This window comes from Mesoplodon bidens (genome assembly GCF_964165515.1).
Source record: "Mesoplodon bidens genome assembly, chromosome: 5".
In the NCBI taxonomy this organism is placed as follows: Eukaryota; Metazoa; Chordata; class Mammalia; order Artiodactyla; family Ziphiidae; genus Mesoplodon; species Mesoplodon bidens.
In genome coordinates, this window is record NC_138161.1 from 143,052,557 (window position 1) to 143,073,620 (window position 21,064).

At 42.1% G+C, this 21,064-nt stretch overlaps 1 protein-coding gene across 1 annotated transcript in view; it reads right to left on the reverse strand.

Moving 5' to 3' along the window:
• PCCB (propionyl-CoA carboxylase subunit beta) overlaps nucleotides 1-21,064 on the reverse strand; it is a 90,800-nt gene that overhangs the window by 40,599 nt on the left and 29,137 nt on the right. Inside the window, exons 7-9 of the mRNA XM_081235452.1 lie at nucleotides 12,114-12,222; nucleotides 10,523-10,643; nucleotides 8,828-8,909 (exon numbers count right to left, since the gene is read on the reverse strand). Coding sequence (XP_081091578.1) covers nucleotides 8,828-8,909; nucleotides 10,523-10,643; nucleotides 12,114-12,222 — 312 coding nt within the window. The remainder of the gene's footprint in view (nucleotides 1-8,827; nucleotides 8,910-10,522; nucleotides 10,644-12,113; nucleotides 12,223-21,064) is intronic.

A 21,064-nucleotide genomic window follows, 5' to 3' on the forward strand; every position in this document is an offset into this window, starting at 1 on the left:
GACACTACCTAATGATCAAGGGATCGATCCAAGAAGAAGATATAACAATTGTAAATATTTATGCACCAAACATAGGAGCACCTCAATACATAAGGCAAATACTAACAGCCATAAAAGGAGAAATCGACAGGAACACAATCATAGTAGGGGACTTTAACACCCCACTTTCACCAATGGACAGATCTTCCAAAATGAAAATAAATAAGGAAACACAAGCTTTAAATGATACATTAAACAAGATGGACTTAATTGATATTTATAGGACATTCCATCCAAAAACAACAGAATACACATTTTTCTCAAGTGCTCATGGAACATTCTCCAGGATAGATCATATCTTGGGTCACAAATCAAGCCTTGGTAAATTTAAGAAAATTGAAATTGTATCAAGTGTCTTTTCTGACCACAATGCTATGAGACTAGATATCAATTACAGGAAAAGAGCTGTAAAAAATACAAACACATGGAGGCTAAACAATACACTACTTAATAACGAAGTGATAACTGAAGAAATCAAAGAGGAAATTAAAAAATACCTAGAAACAAATGACAATGGAGACACGATGACCCAAAACCTATGGGATGCAGCAAAAGCAGTTCTCAGAGGGAAGTTTACAGCAATACAATCCCACCTTAAGAAACAGGAAACATCTCGAATAAACAACCTAACCTTGCACCTAAAGCAATTAGAGAAAGAAGAACAAAAACATCCCGAAGTTAGCAGAAGGAAAGAAATCATAAAAATCAGATCAGAAATAAATGAAAAAGAAATGAAGGAAACGATAGCAAAGATCAATAAAACTAAAAGCTGGTTCTTTGAGAAGATAAACAAAATTGATAAACCATTAGCCAGACTCATCAAGAAAAGAAGGGAGAAGACTCAAATCAATAGAATTAGAAATGAAAAAGGAGAAGTAACAACTGACACTGCAGAAATACAAAAGATCATGAGAGATTACTACAAGCAACTCTATGCCCATAAAATGGACAACCTGGAAGAGATGGACAAATTCTTAGAAATGCACAACCTGCCAAGACTGACTCAGGAAGAAATAGAAAATATGAATAGACCAATCACAAGCACTGAAATTGAAACTGTGATTAAAAATCTTCCATCAAACAAAAGCCCAGGACCAGATGGCTTCACAGGCGAATTCTATCAAACATTTAGAGAAGAGCTAACACCCATCCTTCTCAAACTCTTCCAAACAATATCAGAGGAAGGAACACTCCAAAACTCATTCTACGAGGCCACCATCACCCTGATACCAAAACCAGACAAGTATGTCACAAAAAAAGAAAACTACAGGCCAATATCACTAATAAACATAGATGCAAAAATTCTCAACAAAATACTAGCAAACAGAATCCAACAGCACATTAAAAGGATCATACACCATGATGAAGTGGGGTTTATTCCAGGAATGCAAGGATTCTTCAATATATGCAAATCAATCAACATGATACATGATATTAACAAATTGAAGGAGAAAAACCATATGATCATCTCAATACATGGAGAGAAATCTTTCGACAAAATTCAACACCCACTTATGATAAGAACCCTGCAGAAAGTAGGCATAGAGGGAACTTTCCTCAACATAATAAAGGCCATATATGACAAACCCACAGCCAACATCGTCCTCAATGGTGAAAAACTGAAACCATTTCCACTAAGATCAGGAACAAGACAAAGTTGCTCACTCTCACCACTCTTATTCAACATAGTTTTGGAAGTTTTAGCCACAGCAATCAGAGAAGAAAAGGAAATAAAAGGAATCCAAATTGGAAAAGAAGAAGTAAAGCTGTCACTGTTTGCAGATGACATGATACTATACATAGAGAATCCTAAAGAGGCTATCAGAAAACTACTAGAGCTAATCAATGAATGTCGTAAAGCAGCAGGATACAAAATTAATGCACAGAAATCTCTGGCATTCTTTTTTTTTTTTTTTTTTTTTTTTTGCGGTACGCGGGCCTCTCACTGTTGTGGCCTCTCCCATTGCGGAGCACAGGCTCCAGACGCGCAGGCTCAGCGGCCATGGCTCACGGGCCCAGCCGCTCCACAGCATGTGGGATCCTCCCGGACCGGGGCACGAACCCGTGTCCCCTGCATCGGCAGGCGGTCTCCCAACCACTGCACCACCAGGGAAGCCCTCTGGCATTCTTATACACTAGTGATGAAAAATCTGAAAGTGAAATTCGGGAAACACTCCAATTTACCATTGCAAGAAAAAGAATAAAATATCTAGGAATAAACCTACCTAAGGAGACAAAAGACCTGTATGCAGAAAATTATAAGACACTGATGAAAGAAATTAAAGATGATACAAATAGATGGAGAGATATACCATGTTCTTGGATTGGAAGAATCAACATTGTGAAAATGACTACTACACAAAGCAATCTACACATTCAAAGCAATCCCTACCAAACTACCAGTGGCATTTTTCACAGAATTAGAACAAAAAATTTCACAATTTTTATGGGAACACAAAAGACCCCAAATAGCCAAAGCAATCTTAAGAACGAAAACAGAGCTGAAGAAATCAGGCTCCCTGACTTCAGACTATACTACAAAGCTACAGTAATCAAGACAGTATGTTACTGGCACAGAAACAGAAATATAGATCAATGGAACAGGATAGAAAGCCCAGAGATAAACCCACGTAGCTATGGTCAACTAATCTATGACAAAGGAGGCAAGGATATACAATGGAGAAAAGACAGCCTCTTCAATAAGTGGTGTTGGGAAAACTGGACAGCTACATGTAAAAGAATGAAATTAGAACACTCTCTAACACCATACACAAAAATAAACTCAAAATGGATTAGAGATCTAAATGTAAGACTGGACACTATAACACTCTTAGAGGAAAACATAGGAGGAACACTCTTTCACATAAATCACAGCAAGATCTTTTTTGATCCACCTCCTAGAGTAATGAAATAAAAACAAAAATAAACAAATGGGACCTAATGAAACTTAAAAGCTTTGGAAAGCAAGGGAAACTACAAACAAGACAAAAAGACAACCCTCAGAATGGGAGAAAATATTTGCAAACGAATCAACGGACAAAGGATAAATCTCCAAAATATATAAACAGCTCATGCAAGTCAATATTTAAAAAACAAACAACCCAACCAAAAAATGGTCAGAAGATGGGCTTCCCTGGTGGCGCAGTGGTTGGGAGTCCACCTGCCAATGCAGGGGACACGGATTCTTCCCCGGTCTGGGAGGATCCCACATGCCGCGGATCAGCTGGGCCCATGAGCCATGGCCGCTGAGCCTGCACGTCCGGAGCCTGTGCTCCACAACGGGAGAGGCCACAACAATGAGAGGCCCGCGTACAGCAAAAAAAAAAAAAAAAAAAAAAAAAGGTCAGACGACCTAAATAGACATTTCTCCAAAGAAGACATACAGATGGCCAAAAAGCACATGAAAAGCTGCTCAACATCACTAATTATTAGAGAAATGCACATCAAAACTACAATGAGGTATCACCTCACACCAGTTAGAATGGGCATCATCAGAAAATCTACAAACAACAAATGCTGGAGAGGGTGTGGAGAAAAGGGAACCCTCTTGCACTGTTGGTGGGAATGTAAATTGATACAGCCACTATGGAGAACAATATGGAGATTCCTTTAAAAACTAAAAACAGAATTACCATATGACCCAACATTCCCACTACTGGGCATATACCCAGAGAAAACCATAATTCAAAAAGACACATGCACCCCAATGTTCACTGCAGCCCTATTTACAACAGCCAGGTCACGGAAGCAACCTAAATGCCCAACGACAGGCGAATGGATAAAGAAGTTGTGGTACATATATACAATGGAATATTACTCAGCCATTAAAAGGAACGAAATTGGGTCATTTGTAGAGATGTGTACGGATCTGGAGACTGTCATACAGAGTGAAGTAAGTCAGAAAGAGAAAAACAAATATCGTATATTAACGCATATATGTGGAACCTAGATAAATGGTACAGATGAACTGGTTTTCAGGGCAGAAACAGAGACACAGATGTAGAGAACAAACGTATGGACACCAAGGGGGGAAAGTGGTGGTGGGGAGTGTTGCTGGTGGGATGAACTGGGAGATTGGGATTGACATGTATACACCAATATGTATAAAATGGATAACTAATAAGAAACAGCTGTATAAAAAAATAAAATTCTAAAATTCAAAAAAAAAAAAGCCTCAAAAAAAAAAAAGCCTGAGGAGAACCACGAGAATAACACGCATTGCAACAATATGGATGAATTTCAGTCGTCTCGTTGAATGAAAGCAGCCAGACAGAAAAGACCACACATGATGTGATTCCATTTATACAGTATATACAAAACCAAGAAAAACTAGTTTATGCTGTTAAAGGTCAAGATGGTGGTTTCCCTCAGGGGCTTGGTGGGAAAACAGTACCTGGAAGAGAACACTGAGGAGGCTTGTCTGTTTCTCTATGTGATGCATTTATTTGATCTATTCTATATAAATGTTTCTGTTATTTAGGAGGATTTATATTTATTTTAATAATGGTTACCTCTGTAACTATACCTCTTTAATGCCCTTAGTTCCCTGGATTTAGCAATTTGGAGAGGTCATTAGGAGAGCTGTCATTGAACAGAGGGAGGAAAGCAGAAGCCAGATTCCAGAGAGGAATAAAGGAAGAAGAGACAAGAGGAGTTTAAGGAAAAAGGTAGAAAAGACTGTGGACATCAGTTCAACAGAGATTCAGGTTAAGAAGCGTTTGGTTTACCTGCAGAAAGTAGGCATAGAGGGAACTTTCCTCAACATAATAAAGGCCATATATGACAAACCCACAGCCAGCATCGTCCTCAATGGTGAAAAACTGAAACCATTTCCACTAAGATCAGGAACAAGACAAGGTTGCCCACTCTCACCACTCTTATTCAACATAGTTTTGGAAGTTTTAGCCACAGCAATCAGAGAAGAAAAGGAAATAAAAGGAATCCAAATCGGAAAAGAAGAAGTAAAGCTGTCACTGTTTGCAGATGACATGATACTATACATAGAGAATCCTAAAGATGCTACCAGAAAACTAATAGAGCTAATCAATGAATTTGGTAAAGTTGCAGGATACAAAATTAATGCACAGAAATCTCTGGCATTCCTATACACTAATGATGAAAAATCTGAAAGTGAAATCAAGAAAACACTCCCATTTACCATTGCAACAAAAAGAATAAAATATCTAGGAATAAACCTACCTAAGGAGACAAAAGACCTGTATGCAGAAAATTATAAGACACTGATGAAAGAAATTAAAGATGATACAAATAGATGGAGAGATGTACCATGTTCTTGGATTGGAAGAATCAACATTGTGAAAATGACTCTACTACCCAAAGCAATCTACAGATTCAATGCAATCCCTATCAAACTACCACTGGCATTTTTCACAGAACTAGAGCAAAAATTTTCACAATTTGTATGGAAACACAAAAGACCCCGAATAGCCAAAGCAATCTTGAGAACGAAAAATGGAGCTGGAGGAATCAGGCTCCCTGACTTCAGACTATACTACAAAGCTACAGTAATCAAGACAGTATGGTACTGGCACAAAAACAGAAAGATAGATCAATGGAACAGGATAGAAAGCCCAGAGATCAACCCACGGACATATGGTCACCTTATCTTTGATAAAGGAGGCAGGAATGTACAGTGGAGAAAGGACAGTCTCTTCAATAAGTGGTGCTGGGAAAACTGGATAGGGACATGTAAAAGTATGAGATTAGATCACTCCCTAACACCATACACAAAAATAAGCTCAAAATGGATTAAAGACCTAAATGTAAGGCCAGACACTATCAAACTCTTAGAGGAAAACATAGGCAGAACACTCCATGACATAAATCACAGCAAGATCCTTTTGGACCCACCTCCTAGAGAAATGGAAATAAAGACAAAAATAAACACATGGGACCTAATGAAACTTACAAGCTTTTGCACAGCAAAGGAAACCATAAACAAGACCAAAAGACAACCCTCAGAATGGGAGAAAATATTTGCCAATGAAGCAACTGACAAAGGATTAATCTCCAAAATTTATAAGCAGCTCATGCAGCTCAATAACAAAAAAACAAACAACCCAATCCAAAAATGGGCAGAAGACCTAAATAGACATTTCTCCACACAAGATATGCAGACTGCCAACAAACACATGAAAGGATGCTCAACATCTTTGCTCATTAGAGAAATGCAAATCAAAACTACAATGAGATATCATCTCACACCAGTCAGAATGGCCATCATCAAAAAATCTAGAAACAATAAATGCTGGAGAGGGTGTGGAAAAAAAGGAACACTCTTGCACTGCTGGTGGGAATGTGAATTGGTACAGCCACTATGGAGAACGGTATGGAGGTTCCTTAAAAAACTACAAATAGAACTACCATATGACCCAGCAATCCCACTACTGGGCATATACCCTGAGAAAACCATAATTCAAAAAGAGACATGTACCAAAATGTTCATAGCAGCCCTATTTACAATAGCCCGGAGATGGAAACAACCTAAGTGTCCATCATCGGATGAATGGGTAAAGAAGATGTGGCACATATATACAATGGAATATTACTCAGCCATAAAAAGAAATGAAATTGAGCTATTTGTAATGAGGTGGATGGACCTAGAGTCTGTCATACAGAGTGAAGTAAGTCAGAAAGAGAAAGACAAATACTGTATGCTGACACATATATATGGAATTTTAGAAAAAAAAATGTCATGAAGAACATAGGGGTAGGCAGGAATAAAGACACAGACCTACTAGAGAATGGACTTGAGGATATGGGGAGGGGGAAGGGTAAGCTGTGACAAAGTGAAAGAGCGGCATGGACATATATACACTACCAAACGTAAGGTAGATAGCTAGTGGGAAGCAGCCGCATAGCACAGGGAGATCAGCTCGGTGCTTTGTGCCCGCCTGGAGGGGTGGGATAGGGAGGGTGGGAGGGAGACGCAAAAGGGAGGGGATATGGGAACATATGTATATGTATAACTGATTAAATTTGTTATAAAGCAAAAAAAAATAAAAAAAATAAAAGAAGCGTTTGGTTTAGCAGACAAGAAGTCCATACATGTTCAAACACATTTATTGCCCAGAGGAAGGAGTTAAGAGAGGGAGAAGAAGTTAAACCAGTCAAGAAAGCAAGATGCCAGATAGGAAGCAATGGAGTGAGGAGGCCAGGTGAGGCACCTCATTCTCTGAGCCTGGGGAGACATGGAGGGACGGTGGGGAGGGAGAAACAGGCACCTATGGAGAGTGATGAACCTGATGCTCTCAATTTTCTCCACGAAGGAAATGCTGATGTCATCTGATCAGAGTGGGGAATAGAGAAGGAAGTTAGGGTTTCGATCAGGGAAGGTGAAGAAGATAAAAACAGGAGCTGAGGGGAGGTTCACGGCACATATTCAAGCCAGAGACCAGAGGGGTGAACCGAGGGCCCAGCTCAGGCTGGAGCAAGGCTCTGGGGCTTTCCTCTGGCAGGCTCAGGCCCCACTGGCAACATGGGTGGGTGGATGAATAAGTGACTGGATGGATGAGTGGATGTATGTATGGATGGATGGATGGATGGATGGATGGCTGGCTGGCTGGCTGGCTGGCTGGCTGGCTGGCTGGCTGGCTGGCTGCAGCCTTGAACCAGGGATGGGACTCCAAAGGGCAAAAGAATTGGAGCACAGATGACACCGACCCCATTTTCCCTTCTTCACACTACTTTTGGACCTAAAACTACCCATGCCATGTATGCTTTTGTTCTCTGAATCTCTCACCCAAATGTGAGGTCGCCAAGGCAGGGTTTTTGTCCATCACAGTGTCATAACAGCACCAACACTGAGAACAGTGCCTGGCTGTGAACATCTGGCACAATGGCAGAGTCCAAGCTGGGCCAGGAAGGCAGAGGCCACGAGGGCAGAGGGCTCTAGAGGAACGGGATGCTTGAGGGCTGGGGAGTCCAGGAGCAGAGGTGGTGCGAGACGGACAGCACAACTGTGAGGGCGTAGAGAGTGCGGAAGGCTAAGGTCAGAGGAGGGCATGCTGGTAGCATCGGGCTCCAGCGGTGTCCGTGGGCTGAGAATCCAGCAATGAGGAGGGCCAGAGCCCGGCCACTGCCTCACGCTGACTCCCCACAGTCCAGGGAGGAGGAACAGGTCCCTGGGAGAGCCAGGGCCCCGGGAGAGGCTGTGCCCACAGAGCCGTCGGGTTCAGCTAAGCGAGAAGAGCTAAGAGCACAGTGCGCGTAGGGAAGTGTGAGGGAGACGGTGGCCATCGACAGATGCCCCCAGTTGACCCCAACACTGCCCTCTTCACTTAATGACCCAGGAACCTGCTACACCAAGAAAAAGGTACAAACGGCTCCCGTCCTCCTCCGACCCACACACACACCCCTCAGCCCTGTCACAGGACACCTTGTGTACTCTCCTTTCTGTAGAGAAAAGAAAAAAAGCCCTCTGAGCATGAGGCTCCAAACAGAGGTACATGAAGAGTCATCCTGCCTCAACTGCAGGCTCTGGAGACACGGCCCTTTCTCTATGGGCCTCAGAGTGCCAGCTCAAGAGCCCTGAGCTCTGCGGACCCAACTGCCACGCCCCCAAGCCCATCCAAGCCAGTAGGGTGGCCACAGCCACAGCTCTTCCCACAGCACACTACTCAGTGCCCTTGTTCTGTGCCACCCCATGCCCTGCCTGTGTTGCCCAATGGTAAGGCCTGTGGGTAAAGCACTTCCTCACTGAGCCAAAGCACAAGGACATGCACATGGCTGAGCCAGCACAGACAAGACAGACAGATGTGGCACTTACAGAGTGTATGATGTCCACCATGTTGTAGGCTTTGGTAGATTCCAAAGGGACAATGGTATCAAGCTCAGGAACCAGACGGTCACTTTGGATAGAAAAAGAAGCAGATATAATCAACATGGAAGAGCCCGTTGCCTTCTGTGGGTGGGGAATGGGAGAGGAAATGGGGGAGACACAGCATGGGGGCTGGACTGATTCTGTCCCTGCTGGGCTCGCAAAGCAGTCCCCAAAGATACATTCCTTTGTTACCACCGTATTAAACTGAACCTGAGCTTGATATTAACCCAGAAGATCTTTCTGTTTTCATTTAGAGGAAAAAACAATGAGCTTATTCCCCTGCACGTGGAGATGCCTTCACTTATCCTCTCTGAATACCTCCTACATTCTAGGTATTGTATGCAGCACCAAAGGACATTGTAGTGAATAAGCCACTGTACCATCAAGCCCAGCTTCCCAGAGAGCTCAGCACCAGCGTCTTGGGTACAGCCCCACCCAGTAACAAAGTCCTCCCTTACTTTTCATGTGCTGTTTACACATAGGCATACAGCTTCCCTGGGACTGAATGAAGAGGAGGTATGGCTGGGCCAAAGCAGGCTGTTCAGACATGTCTGGGCCCTCAGACCGTAACACCTTCAAATGATGTCCTAAACCTTTCAAGAACCCCAAACAGTTCAGCAGCTCGGAAAAGGAGGCTGTGCCCACCGCTTCTGGGCCTTGTGACCACCCTCCCTCTCATGACTACACGCACTGGGCCACTGATTGTATCCCCTAAGGAGTGAGGCAGAGGCAGACAAGGAGGGGTCCTGGGGACATGACTCTTCAGAGCATCCCCGGCCCAGACACGGCCCCATAGGTAGAAGCCCAGGGCAGTGTCTGCAAATGGCTTCTTCCCGAGGGATGGCTTCTTCCCGAGGGACACAATTTCAAGTCCTTCTGCAGAAGTACTGCAGGCCAAGTGAGTGCTTCAAAATCAGAGAGGAAACAAAATGGAGAAGACAGCAGCCAGTGGCCTAGAGCGATAGATCCCCAGCTGGGCTTCTGGCTTATTCTGTGGTGCTCCCCACATCAGGCAGTGGCCGGAATAGCAAGAAGGAAGGAAGGTCTTCACTAGATGGTCAGCAACACACCCTTCCCCAGGAATGCCCCAGCTTCTGGCCACAAGCAGGTCTGCATAAGCACATTTCCTAGAGGGCATGCTGTCTGAATCCTTTCACATTGATTTATTTCATGTTAAGACAAAAAAAAAAATCTCTCTCAATTCTGGACAAAGACTCAGAAATAACATTTTTTTTGGCCACTTTTTACTCCCAAGCTACTTGTCAGATATTAGAGAGAGGAAAAAACGTGAATAAAAAGTAAATCTCTTGGGATTTCCCTGGCAGTCCAGTGGTTAAGACTCTGTCTGAGCTTCCACTGCAGGGGGCACAGATTTGATCCCTGGTGGGGGAACTAAGATCCCGCATGCCACACAGCATGGCCAGAAATTTTTTTTTTAATTTCTTTTTAAATAAGTAAATAAAATCCTTCGTGGCTCCTATACCCAGACATGCCACCACCATGCCTACACCTGACTCCACTGCACAATCTACTCCAAGCTGCCGACCAGGGCAGACCCTGGAGGTCCCACCAGGGCACAGGGGCCAGAGAAGGACAACCCAACCTGCAAAACGAGAGAAGGAGCTCCGGCCTGCAACTCACCTGGGATCATGGCACTCACGGACGGGGGCCGGGTCCTGATTGCTGAGAGGCAAGTAGTTGAAGAACTCCCGGAGATTACACAAGGCGTCCACGTCATTTTCAAAAGCTCTGTGGGCCACGCCTGAGAAAACAGGGAGTATATAATGGGCCAGGGCGCCTGTCAGCCCAGAGACGCAGCTTCATGCCCACCTGCCCCCTCTAGGGCGGGGCTGCAGTGTCGCCGCCCCCTCCCCTGAGGACGGCACCACACCACACACCTGCAGGCTGACCCTCAGTCCATGCAGCCTGTTCTCTCTGCAAGGGTCACTCCTTTCATTATCCAGGTCTTTGACCTAGTGTCGCCTATTTGCCAAGGCTTTCCCTGCCCCTCTCCAGAGCACCACTTTCCCCACACCCCTCACTCTCCATCCCTGGACCAGGTGGGAATTCTTGTCACACTTTTCCCTGCAGCACCTATTTCCCTGTTTACTGCCTGACATCTCCCGGAGAGTATCAGCTCCAACGGGGCAGAGGCCAGGCCTGTCATATCACTGCAGCCCAACAACTGGAATAATGCCTGGTTATACGTCCATTAACACTCAAGAAAGCTGGACAATAAAACATAAAAGGAAAACGGCTGGCACATGTCATGGTGCTCAGCAATGGCAGAACAAAGGAGGAAAGACGGGGAACCACATGGCCTGGTAAGGAATCAAGCCGTCATTCCTCAGGAACACTCTGAAATCTCAGAAGAGCCAAACAGGGCCATAGACATGATAGAGAAAGTGGGGCAGGAAACCCCCTCTCAGGTTCACCCCACCGGACTCCCTGCTTCCACCGCTGCCCCCAGAGTCTCTTCTCTACCAGGCAGCCCAACTGAGCTTTTAAAGTCAGATCATGTCGTGTCTCTAATGCAACCACCCTCCTTGCCACTCACCGAGCACACCAGCCCCTCTCCTTCCTCAGAAGCCTCTGCCTGCGATGCTTCTCCCCTAGGTATGCACGTAGTCCACTCCTTCAAACCTGCTCAACTATTGCCCAGTGAGGCCTGTCCTTACCACCCTCATTAAAACTGTAACAATCCCAACCCCCTTTACCCTATGCTACTTTTTCCACAGCACACATACTTTTATGAATCATAATTCTTATAACCATTATTCTAGTTAGCTCAAAAATTTCAAAGACGGGCTTCCCTGGTGGCACAGTGGTTGAGAGTCCACCTGCCAATGCAGGGGACACGGGTTCGTGCCCCGGTCTGGGAAGATCCCACATGCCGCGGAGTGGCTGGGCCTGTGAGCCATGGCTGCTGAGCCTGCGCGTCCGGAGCCTGTGCTCCGCAACGGGAGAGGCCACAACAGTGAGAGGCCCGCGTACAGCAAAAAAAAAAAAAAAAAAAAAAATTTCAAGGACTATGAAAGCATTAGTAGTAGCCTGTAATTTAACGAGTTTGAGATATAAATCCACCTTTATTACTATATCTGTAGACAATACATGATACTACAGTCTATTCAAAGAAATTCTGTCAGTGAAGTGATATCTGTACAGACTGTCACTTTTAGCAATTCCTCTTCTCAGTGCTGACAACAGTAAGGTAAGCTTCGAGGCCTCTAACCTGACATGGTGGTGTGGGTCCTGGCGCCCCCGAGCTCCTCCTGGGTAACGTCCTCATTGGTGACAGACTTCACAACATCAGGGCCAGTGATGAACAGGTAGGAGGTGTCCTGAAACCAGAGAATTCCAGAAAGTTCAATCTCAGAGCACCAGAACTCAATGGAGCCATAGAGTTCACACAGCCAAGATGACAAACGCAGAGAAGATAGTGACGCGGTGGCAAAACCAGGTTAGGACGCAGCTCACAGCTGCGTATCCAAACTAAAGACCCACGTTTTCCCTGCCTCACTGTCTATCAAAAAATCGTTGTTGCCTGGTTCTCTCTCAGCAAAATGGCCTGCAGTGTGGCTACCAGTCATTCATTGTAGAACACCCTAACAGGTGACCCTTATTCAGAGCTTGCTGCACACCAAGAATTTTTCTAAGCATTTCATGGGATTGTGTCATTAAAGCCTAGGTACTATTATCACCCCATTTACAGATCAGGAAACTGAGGCACTGTGATAACTGTGCAGCTTGCCTAAAATTAATCGGTCACTTTAAGTGAAGCCATCTGGAGACAATGATAATCAATGTTTGGTGTTTTGAGAGAGTGACAGGCTTTAATTTGTAGTTTCTAACTTAAAGATAATAAAGACATATTGTAAAAAATTTAATCGGAATAGGAGACACAGTAGAAAGTAAGTCTACATGCAAGCCCTTATTTCCAGCCCTCTAATTTCCATCCCCAAAGACAACCACTGTCAGTTTCTCTGACATCCATGCATATGAGCATTTATATATTTTTCCCTCTTACTTTCTCTCTAGCACATTGTCCTACACACACTGTTCTCAAACTTCTTGAAGATTATTCCGTATCAGTATAGTAGGATATGTATCACAACTTACTTGTCACCTACTGATGGTCCTTTAGACTGCTGCCAGTGTTTTACTTATAACAAGCAATGCTGCAATAAGTATTTTACTACAATCATCTCTGTCAGCTCATTGTTCATGTTCTTTGCCCATTCTCCTACTAGATAGTTGTTTTTATATACTAAGGGCGTTAGTCCTTAGACTATTATCTGTGTTGTATCAGTCTTTATTTTATGGCTCCTTGGTTTGGAATCTTGCTAGAATGGCCTAGCTAGAGAGGTCTATCTTCCCCACTCCGCACAAAGACTCAAACAAATGTTCATAAGAGCATTACTTGTAACAATCAAAAACTAGAAACAGAGACTTCCCTGGTGGCACAGTGGTTAAGAATCTGCCTGCCAATGCGGGGGACATGGGTTCAATCCCTGGTCCGGGAAGATCCCACATGCCTGAGCAACAAAGCCTGTGCACCACAACTTCTGAGCCTATGCTCTAGAGCCTGCATGCCACAACTACTGAGCCCGAGTGCTGCAACTACTGAAGCCCACATGCCTGGAGCCTGTGCTCTGCAGCAAGAGAAGCCACCACAATGAGAAGACCACGCGCTACAACAAAGAGTAGCCCCCGCTCACTGCAACTAGAGAACGCATGCGCGCAGCAACAAAGACATAACACAGCCAAAAACAAAAAAACTAGAAACAGCCCAATTCCATCAACAAGTGAATCTCAAAATAATTATCCTAAGTGAAAGAAACCAGCCCCATCAAAAAAAAAAATACATACTTTTTGTATATATTTTGTACATACAAAGTGTCATTTTGTATGGTTCTGTTTATATAACATTCTAGAAAATGCAAATTAATCCTGTGTGATAAAAAGCAGATGAGGGCTTCCCTGGTGGCACAGTGGTTAAGAATCCGCCTGCCAATGCAGGAGACACGGGTTCATTCCCTGGTCCAGAAGATCCCACATGCCACAGAGCAACTAAGCCCGTGCACCACAACTACTGAGCCCACATGCTGCAACTACCGAAGCCCATGCGCCTAGACCATGTGCTCCGCAGCAAGAGAAGCCACTACAATGAGAAGCCCTCACACCGCAATGAAGAGTAGCCCCCGCTCGCTGCAACTACAGAAGCCCCTGCTCGCCATAGCAAGAGAAAGCCCGCATGCAGCAACAAAGACCCAACACAGCCAAAAATAAATAAATAAAATTTTAAAAAAAATTTTTAATTAAAAAAAAAAAGCAGATGAACAGTTACCTAAAGACAGGGCTGGGAGGTAGGAAAGAATGAATTACAACAATACATGAGGAAACTTTGGGAAGTGATGGTTATGTTCATTATCTTAATTGTGGTCATGGCTTCATGGTTGTATACACGCATCAAAGCTCTAATTGCACAACTTAAAGTGTGTGCAGTTCACCATACATCAATTATATCTCAAAGTTGTAAAAAAAAAAAAATTGTAGAAGTGCAAAGGGTCAAGAATATCCCATATCCATACCACTTAAAGAAAATACGGAAGGACAACTTGCTGTACCAGGTATCAGCATTTGTTGTAAAGCCATTGTAATTGATAGTATGGTACTGACTGGCACAGAGATAAGCAAACAGACCAAGAAAGCTCAGTGAAACACTCGATATATGGATGCTTGATTCACAATATAAATGACATCACAGAGCAGGAAAGATTGTTCATTTCAATAAAAGGCTCTAGGTCAACTAGGTGTCTATACTGGAAAAAAAATTTTAAAAACATCAAACTAGCCTCTATTTCATACTATGTGTAAAAATCAACTCCAACTTTAGATGCAAACATAAAAGGCAAAATAATAAAACTTTTAGAAAATAGTATCTTTGTGACTTCAGGGTAGGAAAAAGTTCAAGAACTAAAACACACTACCCGTAACGTATACATTTGACATTGGTTCTCCTATCAAAAGAGCACAGAAGCCAGCTTACAGGGACACCCATTGGCTAAAGGAAGGGCAATTTGAGCATCAAAACAATGATAGTATTGTAATGGAATATAAGCCACTGAGTAAAATAGGCAATCCATGGACCCATATTAAGTCAATGAAATAAACCAATGCCCAAGAAAAGCAGGGCTCTTCCTTAGAGTAGGTCACCAACTGATACAAAGCAAGTGGTGGGGCTGGAACATAACCATCTTGTAAAGGTTGGTTTGGACAAGGATCATCAATAGATACTAAATCAAGGAAAAAAGTATAATATGGAACAGCACACTTGTATGGTCTCAAAGCCACTCCCCAGTGAGTATCAGTTACAAAGAAAAAACGGTAACTACATAGTGGAGAAACCAGACAACACCTCAACAATGATCAAATTAATGTCACCAGTGAAGGGCAGATGGCCATCACTTGCCTCCAGATGGGATCATCTGAGCAGGATACAATACCACTAATGTAGTAGACAGGCTGGGATACTTAATCTGATTCTGATCATGAGGAAATACCAGATAAACCCAAACTGAGCAACAATCTATGAAATAATTCATTCTGTAGCCTTCAAAATGTCATGACAAAGAGTCTGAGGAATTGTCACAGAGTAAGGGAAATTAATGCAACATGACAACTAAATGCAATATGTGATCCTGAAATGGATCCTGTACTGGAGAAAGAAAATGCCATTAAGGACATTCTGGGGACAAGTGACCAAACTGGAATCTAGATGGTAGAGTAGACAACAGTATTATATCGGATAGACTACATGTTAGGCATATGTGAAACAAGTCTTAATAAATTTAAAAAGATTGAAATCATACAAACTATGTTGTTTGATCGCAATGGAATGAAACTAGAAACAAGAAAAACTGGAAACTTACAAATGTGTGGAAATTAAACATCACACTTTTTTTAAATAAATTTATTTATTTTTGGCTGCGTTGGGTCTTCCTTGCTGCGCACAGGCTTTCTCTACCTGCGGTGAGTGGGGACTACTCTTCGTTGCGGTGCATGGGCTCCTCATTGCGGTGGCTTCTCTTATTGCAGAGCACGGGCTCTAGGCACGTGGGCTTCAGTTGCTGTGGTGCACAGGCTCTGTAGTTGTGGCTCACAGGCTCTAGAGCCCAGGCTCAGTAGTTGTGGCACACCTGCTTAGTTGCTCCGCAGCATGTGGGATCTTCCCGGACCAGGGCTTGAACACATGTCCCCTGCACTGGCAGGCGGATTCTTAACCACTGCACCACCAGGGAAGACCTAAAAATCACATTCTTAAAACAGCCAATGGATCAAAGATGAAATCAAGGGAAATTAGAAAATACTGAGAAATGAAAACATACAAAAACTTATGAGATGCAGCAAAAACAGTGCTAAGAGGGGAATTTAAAGCTGTTAAACACATTAAGAAAGTAAGTTTTCAGGGCTTGCCTTGTGGCTCAGTGGTTAAGAATCCGCCTGCCAATGTAGGGGACGCGGGTTCGAGCCCTGGTCCAGGAAGATGCCACATGCCGCGGAGCAACTAAGCCCATGCACCACAACTACTGACCCTGCGCTCTAGAGCCTGCGAGCCACAACTACTGAGCCTATGTGCCACAACTTCTGAACCCCGTGTGCCTAAAGCCCATGTTCTACAACAAGAGAAGCCACCAAAATGAGAAGCCCACGCACTGCAACAAAGAGTAGCCCGCGCTTACCACAACTAGAGAAAGCCTGTGTGTAGCAACAAAGACCCAATGCAGCCAAAAAAATCAATAAGCAAAAAAAAAAAAAAAGGAAAGTAAGTTTTCAACCTAACTTTACACCTTAAGGAACTAAAAGAAAAGAAAAGAAAAGAAAAAGAACTAAACCCAAAGTTAGCAAAAGAAAGAAAATAAAGATTAGAGCTGAGATAAATGAAAAATAAAAAAAATAGAGGGAGAAAAAAAAAATCAGTAACACCAGAACTTGGTTCCTCAAAAATATCAATAAAATAGACAAATATTTCACTAGATGGACTAAGAAAAAATAGACTCAAATTACTAAGATCAGAAATGAACGTGGGGACATCACTACCAATTCCATAGAAATAAAAAGATTATAAGAGTACTATGAACAATTTTATACAACAAATTGGATAACCTGGATGATATGGACAAATTCCTAGAAACACACAACCTACCGCCAAGACTGAATCATGAAAAAATAGAAAGTCTGAATAGAACTGTACCTAGTAAGGAGAGTGAATCAGTAATCAAAAATCTCCCAAAGAAAAGCCCAAGACCAAATGGCCTCACCAGTGACGTCTACCAAACATTTTAAGAAAGATTAAACACCAATCCTTCTCAAGCTCTTCCCAACAAATTAAAGAGAAGGAAGTACCTCCTAATTCATTCTGAGACCCAGCATTACCTTAATACCAAAGCCAGACAAAGACACTACAAGAAAAGTACACATCAATATCCCATATAAATATTGATGCAAAAATGCTCAACAAAATACTAGCAGATCTAATACAACATTTCATAAGGAATTATACACCCAGACCAAGAGGAATTCTTCCCTGAAATGCAAGGACGGTTGAACACACCAATATCAATACACCACATTAAAAGAACAAAGGCAAAAAATTACATGATCATTTCAATGCAGAAAAAGCATCACAAAATTCAATACTCTTTCATGATAAATATACTCAGAAAACTAGAAAGAAACTATTTCAACAGGATTAAGGCCACATATGAAAAACCCACAGCTAACATTATACTCAATGGTTAAAGACTGGAAGCTTTTCCTCTAAGATCAGGGACAAGGCAAGGATGCCCGCTTTCTCCATTTCCATTCAACACAGTATTGGAAATCCTAGCCAGAGCAATTAGTCAAGAAAAAGAAAAAGGCACCCAAATCAGAAAGGAAGAAGTAAAACTATCTGTTTGCAGATCACATGGATTTTATATGTAGATAACCCCAAAGATTCCACACACGCACGAAGTTAGAATAAACAAATTAAGTTGCAGGATACAAAAGTAACACACCAAAATCAGTTGCATTTCTGTATGCTAACGATGACGCATCTGAAAAGGAAGTTACAAAACAATTTCATTTACAATAGTTTCTAAAAGGATAAAGTACTTAGGTATAACTTAGCCAAAAACGCAAAAAAAAAAAAAACTTGTACAGTGAAAATTATAAAACATTTCTGAAAGAAATTAAATAAGACATAATGGAAAAGATATCTTCTATTTATGGATTGAAAGACTCAATATTGTTAAGATGTAAAAACTACCAAAAGCAATGTACAGATTCAACATCATCCCTACCAAAATCTCAATGACATTTTTGCAGAAATAGAAAAATCCATCCTTAAAGTTGATGTGGAATCTCAAGGGACTCTGTGTACAGCCAAAACAATTCTGAAACAGAACAAGGTTGGAGGTCTCATACTTCCTGACTTCAAAACCTACTAAAAAGCTGCAGAAATCAAAACAGTGTGGTACTGGCATAAAGACAGACATATAGACCAATGGAACAGAATAGAGAGCCCAGAAATAAACCCTTCCATGCCTGGTCAAATGGTTTTCAACAATGATACTTAGACCATTCAATGGAGAAAGAACAGTCTTTTCAACAAATGGTGCTGGATCCCACTCCTGGGCATATATCCAGAGAAAACTCCATTCAAAAAAGATAGGTGCACCTCAGTATTCATATTTATAGCACTATTTACAATAGCCAAGACATGGAATCAACCTAAATGTCCATCAACAGATGAGTGGATAAAGATGTGGTATATATACACAATAGAATACTACTCAGCCATAAAAAAGAATGAAATAATGCCATTTGCAGCAACATGGATGGACCTAGAGATTATCATACTAACTGAACCAAGTCAGAAAGAGAAGACAAATATCATATGATATCACTTATATATGGAATCTAAAATATGATACAAATGAACTTGTTTACAAAACAGATACAGACTCCCAGACATAGAAAACAAACTTATGGTTATCAGAGAGGAAGGGGTGGGGCTTCCCTAGTGGCGCAGTGGTTGAGAGTCCGCCTGCCAATGCAGGGGACACGGGTTCGTCCCCCAGTCCGGGAAGATACCACATGCCGCGGAGCAGCTGGGCCCGTGAGCCATGGCCACTGAGCCTGCGCGTCTGGAGCCTGTGCTCCGCAACGGGAGAGGCCACAACAGTGAGAGGCCCGCGTACCGCAAAAAAAAAAAAAAAAAAAGAGGAAGGGGTGGAGAGAGGAATAAATTAGGAGTTTGGGGTTGACAGATACACACGACTATATATAAAATAAGACAACAAGGGCCCACTGTATAGCACAGGAAACTAGATTCAATATCCTGTAATAAACTATAATGGAAAAGAAAAAAATAGTGCTAGGAAAACTGGATATCCATGTGCAAAAACATGAAGTTGGACCTTATGTTACATCACATACAAAAATTAACTCAAAATGGATCAAAGGACTAAACGTAAGAGCTAAAACTACAAAACTTAGAAGGAAACATACAGGGAAAGTACGTGACACTGGATTTGGCAAGATGTCTTGGGTATGATAACAATAGCAGAGATTACAAAAGTAGACAAACTGGATTTCATCAAAATTAAAATCTTCTGTGCAAAGAACACTAACAGAATGAAAAGGCAGCCCACAGAATGGGAGAAAATATTTTCAAATCATGATCTGTTAAGGGGTTAATATTAGAATATATGAAGAACTCCTACAACTCAACAACAATAAAATGATCCAATCAAAAAATGAACAGAAGACTTGCATAGACATGTCTCCAAAAAAGATATACCAATGGCAAATAATATGGAAAGAGGCTCAACATCACTAATCATTTGGGAAATATAAATGAAAACCACAGTGAGATACCACTTCACACACATTAGGATAGCTATTATCAAAACAGAAAACAAACACTGGCAAGGATGTAGAGAAATTGGAACCCTTTGTGCATTGCTGGTGGGAATGTAAAATGGTGCAGCCACTGTGGAAAACAGTGTGATGTTTCTTCAAACTATTAAAAAGAATTACCATAACACCCAGTAACTGCACTCCTAGGTGTATGCCCAAAAGAACTGAAAACAGGGATTCAAACAGATACATGTACACCAACGTTTATTACAGCATTATTCATAGTAGCCAAAAGGTGGAAACAACTCAAGTGTTCATTGGCAGATGAATGAATAAACAAAATGTAGTATTACATACAAAGGTATATTAATCAGTCTAAAAAGGAAGGCAGTTCTGACACATGGTACCATATGGATGAACCTTGAAGACATTATGCTAAGTGAAATAAGCCAGTCACAAATGGACAAATATTGTATGAGTCCACAAATTCAGCAACAGAAAGGGCCTGGGAGTAGGGAATGGAGAACTAATGTTTAATGAGTACAGAGTTTCAACTGGGGTAGATGAAAAAGTTCTGGAGATGACTGGTGACGATAGTTGCACAAACAATGTAAAGGTACCTAAGGCGACAGAACTGTCACTTAAATCTTACCACTTAACCATTTCTTATGTATATTCTACAATTTTTTTAAACGTACTGTATCAGTGTTAAACTTCTGGAATTTAACAACTGGTTATATAAGAAAACATCCTAGTTCTTAATTATATACTGGGGACTTCCCTAGAGGCCCAGTGGCTAAGACTCCACACTCACAATGCAGGGGGCCCAGGTTTGACCCCTGGTCAGGGAACTAGATCCCACACGCTGCAACTAAGAGTTCACATGCCACAACTAAGAGTTTGCATGCCACAACTAAAGATCCAGCATGCCACAGCAAAGATCCCACAAGCACAATGAAGATCCTGCATGCCGCAACTAAGACCTGGCACAGCCTAATTAATTAATTAATTTAAAAAAAAGAATTATATACTGAAGCATTAAAAAGGTAAAGGGACATGATATATGTAACCCACTCTCAAACAGTTAAGAATTCTGTAAATTTGAAATTTCAAGATAAAAAGATTTTTTTTTAATTCTGCTCAAAGGATAGCATTGAGAAGAAAAAAATGAAGTCACAGAGTGGGAGAAGACAGGTGCAATATATATAATTGATAAAGAACTTCATCCAGAATATACAAAGAACTGCTAAAAATCAGTAAGAAGAAAACAAAAACCTC